Source organism: Apium graveolens, chromosome 7 (genome assembly GCF_009905375.1).
Source record: "Apium graveolens cultivar Ventura chromosome 7, ASM990537v1, whole genome shotgun sequence".
NCBI classification, from domain to species: domain Eukaryota; kingdom Viridiplantae; phylum Streptophyta; class Magnoliopsida; order Apiales; family Apiaceae; genus Apium; species Apium graveolens.
In genome coordinates, this window is record NC_133653.1 from 98,725,113 (window position 1) to 98,729,994 (window position 4,882).

A 4,882-nucleotide genomic window follows, 5' to 3' on the forward strand; every position below is an offset into this window, starting at 1 on the left:
CATAGCAGACATAATATCCATCCAATCCCTAATATTACTAAACGAACTCAATTTACCAATATCAATAAAATGATCGGTTTTTAAATAAACTTTTGAAAACAATACATTTAAGTAAATATTTTTAGAAATTAACAAGGATCAATGTACACTTAACAATTAGCACATTACCATTTAATAACACAAACTCGTCAAACAAGAATAAAACATCCACCATTTTATTCCCTCCTAATCAGAAAACCTAGACATATTCAAATAATAATAATAATAATAATAATAATAATAATAATAATTCTGAAAAAAATTATGGAATATCACACCAAGCGAGTGAGCCGAGAACCTTGGCCAAATTCTATGAGCAAGCTGAACCCTTTAAGAGGGTAGAGAAGTCGATGAGAGAGCTGAAAATCAGTGAGAACTATCGAGATAAGAGAGATCGGCCTTCGAGCCCTAATGAGAGGAGAAAGACGTATCGGCGTAGCTCAAGCCCCAAAAAGTCTGCCCGAGGTAAAGAGACAAACAAAGATTCGGGGAGACCTTATACTAGCAAATGGCAAACACACACCCCTCTGGTAGCCTCTATCGACCACATATATGCTACCTATGCTGGGAAGGGGGTATTCAGGAAGGCAACCCCTCTCATAGACTATAACAAGAGGGACACTTCGAAGTATTGCACATACCATGAGGCCACAGGGCACGATACAGCTGATTACAGACAATTGAAGGATGAAATCGAGACGTTGATAAGGCAAGGGAAGCTTACAAAATGGGTTGTCAAGGAGGTTCGAAGGCACATAACTGATTATCACACCGTCCCTGCTCCACCCCTAGAAGATAAAGAGAGGGTACCTCAGGCCGGAAGCATTCATATTATTCTAGGCGGGTCTCACATTGGAGGAAACAGCCGGAAGGCGATGGATAGGTATGCCTGAGAAGCAAAGGACAAGCCCCTCACCAACATCAACCATCTGAGCCAAAGGCCCCCAGAGCTCTTTGAAAGGGAGGCTAATGACATCGTGTTTAGGGAGAACGATGCCAAATGGGTGCATTACCCTCATACAGATGCCCTGGTTATAAAAATGAAGATTAGGACGGTGAATGTCCATCGAGCAATGGTGGATACCGGGAGCTCGGCTGACGTTTTGACCTATGATGCCTACAAAAAGCTGGGATTATTGGATAGAGAGTTAACCTCGACGGGTGGACATCTATACGGGTTCACGGGGAACTCAATCGGGGTGAAAGGGATAATTCGGCTCCCGATTACCATAGGAGAAGAGCCCTATGTGGCCACCCATATCGCTATGTTTACGGTTGTAGATCAGCCTTGTGCCTACAATGTTATAGTCGGTAGACCCCTTATGAGGGCAATGAGGATGGTGATCTCGATCCATCACATTACGGTAAAATTCCCAACCCCCACGGGGGTAGGCTTCTTGAAAAGCTGTCAATATGAATCGAGGGTCTGCTACAATCAGGCACTCAGGGCGGCTGAGTCAGAAAATGCATCAAAGGAAATGATCCAACCGGGTGAAGACGATGTCCTCATGGAAGAGGAATAGGGCAGGAAGAGAGTACGCCCTGAGGGATACGAGACTTGTAACCTGATTTCAATCGAGGAATTGCCCGAGAACTATTTCAAGCACATGGGGATTCAGGTGGAACAGCGCCCAGGGGCCTTGCTAGTGGAAGCCTCTCAGCCCATCATGTTGATACAAGAAGGAATTGTGGAAGAGGCAAGTGATGAAGAAGAGAGCCCAGGACAAATCGTTGCAAGACTCAGGAAAGGGAAGTGGGCACGCGAAGAAACAACAACCACTATGGATCTGCCCAACGGAATCACTCGCACTGTCACTACGACCTCTGAACGCTTGATAAACCCGACCCGAGCTCACCAGCCTGAGCTCGAGGATACAGAAGGTTTGACGATCACGGAAGTGGGAGAATCTAATGAGGCTCGAGCAGACTTAGACCCAAGAATGCCCCCAATGGTTGAGAGGGATGGGGCCGCAGAGGACACAATCCCGATCTTGGTGGACCCAAATGATCCCTCCAAGGTACTCAGGATAGGCTCTAACTTTAGTCCTGACTTGAGGGAGGATCTAGCCTGATTCTTGAGGAGAAATTTGGATGTCTTTGCATGGTCACACTTTGATATGATAGGTATTGACCCGAATGTCATGTGCCACCGGCTCAACTTGGACCCGAAAAAGAAGGGGGTGAGACAGAAGAGACGGCCAATTAGTGGAGAGAGGGCAGAGGCCCTCAAAGAAGAAGTAAATAGACTAATGGAGGTGGGGCTTGTAAGGGAAGCCTTCTACCCCATGTGGCTGGCCAACCCCGTGCTTGTCAAGAAGCCCAATGGTAAATGGAGGACGTGTGTGGACTTCACCGACCTAAACAAAGCTTGCCCGAAGGATAGTTTTCCTCTACCCCGAATCGACCAGCTGGTTAATTCCACGGCCGGGTACGCACTGCTTAGCTTTATGGATGCTTATTCGGGATATAACCAAATCCCCATGTATGGGCCAGATCAGGAGCACACCTCCTTTATTACTGATCGGGGCCTCTACTGTTACATCGGGATGCCCTTCGGGCTCCTTAACACTGGGGCAACGTATCAAAGGCTGGTGAACAAGATGTTCAAACATCAGTTGGGAAAAACCATGGAGGCCTACGTAGATGATATGCTTGTGAAATCAAAAGAAGCAAACGATCATGTCCGCCACCTATCAGAAATGTTCCAGATCCTAAGGAAGTACACGATGAAGCTCAACCCACAAAATTCTGTGTTCGGGGTTAAGTCAGGTAAATTTTTGGGGTTTATTGTCAACCACAGGGGCATTGAGGCCAACCCCGCCAAGATACGAGCCCTACTCGAGATGAGATCCCCCCGACGGGTGAAGGACGTCCAAAGCTTAATGGGGCAAGTGGCCGCCTTAAACCGCTTCGTCTCAAAATCCTCCGACAAATGCCGGGAGTTTTTCAACACAATTAAAGGAACGAGGAGGAATTTTGAGTGGACAGAAAAGTGTGAAGAAGCCTTCCAGAACATAAAGAAGCATCTCAGCAGCCCTCCAATGTTGTCCAACCCAATGGAGGGAGAGACTCTGGTCCTATACTTGGCCGTCTCTGACTTTGCAGTAAGTTCAGTATCGGTTCGAGAGGAGGATTGTATCCAGCTCCCGGTATATTATGTGAGTAGAAGGTTGGCTGACGCGGAGACTCGGTACACGAGCCTTGAGAAATTAGCATATGCTCTGATCCTGGCCTCCCGAAAGCTTAGGCCCTATTTTCAGGCGCACAGGATAGAAGTGCGAACCTCCTGCCCTCTCAGGGAAGTAATGTATAAACCAGAGTCTTCTGGTCGAATGCTGCAGTGGACGGTTGAGCTCGGCCAATTCGAGGTGGATCATAAGCCAAGGACCGCAATCAAAGGCCAAGCCCTGACTGATTTTGTGCTGGAATTTCCTCCACGTCAAGAAGTGGAGCCGGGAGCCCTTGTTGTCATACCTAGCACAGAAGAAGTCGGGCTGAAAATCCAAAATAGTGCCTCATAGTGGAGCCTATTTGTGGATGAAGCCTCTAATGGGGATGGTGCAGGAGCTGGAATCGAGTTAATCGGCCCGGAGACGCACAAGATCAGGCGCGCGACCCATCTGGCCTTTCACGCAACCAACAATGATGTTGAGTATGAGGCCCTGATCAACGGTCTCAAGCTATCTTTAGAAATGAAGATGGAGAATTTGAATGTGTTTAGTGACTCCATGATTGTGGTATATGAGATAAACGGAGGGTATCAAGCTAAGGGGCCGAGAACAGAGCTTTACCTGAAGTGTGCGCAGAGGATAATCACGAGGTTCAACGAGGTGAGGCTGGAACTAATCCCGCGTAGGCAGACTAAAGGCGCGGATGAGATAGCTAAGCTCGGCTCACGCCGTGAGGCCATTCTGCTAGGGGTCGTGCCCCTTAACATACAGAGGCAGCCTAGTGTGCCCGAGCACGGGGTGGGTAGCCTTAGTGATAACCTCGGCCCCACGTGGATGACACCTATCTTAGCATACATAAAGAAAGGTTCACTTCCGGATGAAAAGAATGAGGCAAGGAGGGTAAGATACAAAACAACCCGCTATGTGATATACGATGGGATCCTATACAGAAGAGGGTTTAGTGTGCCTCTCCTCAAGTGCATAGATGGGGATGAATGCAATTATATCCTAAGGGAAGTACACGAGGGCATTAATGGCAATCACTCGGGGGTAGCTCTCTGGCTCAGAAAATCCTCCGTCAAGGCTACTACTGGCCAACGCTAAAAAAAGACGCCTTCGAATTCTCCTGAGCTTGTGATAAGTGTCAGCGATATGCCAATTATTACAACGGCCCCGTGGCCTCTCTCACATCCCTCATGAGCCCTTGGCCCTTCTCTATGTGGGGAATTGATCTGATTGGGGAACTCCCGAAGGCCAGGGGAGGTGTCAAGTATGCGGTTTTTGCGGTAGACTACTGCACTAAGTGGGCAGAGGCCGAGCCTCTAGCCACTATCACGGAAAAAAAGCTCAGGGAGTTTGTACACAGGGCTATTGTGTGCCGCTATGGCATCCCTTACAAGTTGATATCTGACAATGGGAAACAATTCGATAGCAAAGAAATGCGAGAATTTTGTGAGCAGTTGGGGATTCAGAAGAGCTTTAGCGCAGTTTGTCACCCCCAGAGTAACGGGTAGACAGAGGTTGTTAATAAAATCATTAAACATACCTTGAAGGCAAAGCTTAAAGAAAAGAAAGGGACATGGCCAGAAGAGCTCGCCCAGGTCCTATGGTCTTACAACACGACACCCCGAACTATAACTGGAGAGACCCCTTTCTCTCTAGTGTATGGGTGT

The 4,882-nt window shown here is 47.8% G+C and overlaps 2 protein-coding genes across 2 annotated transcripts; both read left to right on the plus strand.

The window, feature by feature from the left end:
- The first annotated feature begins 389 nt into the window (after window positions 1-389).
- Window positions 390-1,562, plus strand: LOC141673896 (uncharacterized). Its single transcript, XM_074480624.1, has 2 exons — window positions 390-922; window positions 1,025-1,562. The coding sequence occupies exons 1-2, from the start codon at window positions 390-392 to the stop codon at window positions 1,560-1,562; spliced, it is 1,071 nt and encodes a 356-aa protein (XP_074336725.1).
- A 2,169-nt stretch (window positions 1,563-3,731) lies between these two features.
- Window positions 3,732-4,313, plus strand: LOC141673897 (uncharacterized). Its single transcript, XM_074480625.1, has one exon. The coding sequence runs from the start codon at window positions 3,732-3,734 to the stop codon at window positions 4,311-4,313; it is 582 nt and encodes a 193-aa protein (XP_074336726.1).
- The last annotated feature ends 569 nt before the right edge of the window (window positions 4,314-4,882 follow it).

Bases quoted from the DNA above. Each gene is read 5' to 3' on its own strand.
- LOC141673896 (XM_074480624.1), top strand. From the start codon at position 390: ATGAGAGAGCTGAAAATCAGTGAGAACTATCGAGATAAGAGAGATCGG. The intron at 923-1,024 runs GTATGCCTGAGA...CATCGTGTTTAG, and splicing joins AGCCGGAAGGCGATGGATAG to GGAGAACGATGCCAAATGGG.
- LOC141673897 (XM_074480625.1), top strand. From the start codon at position 3,732: ATGAAGATGGAGAATTTGAATGTGTTTAGTGACTCCATGATTGTGGTA.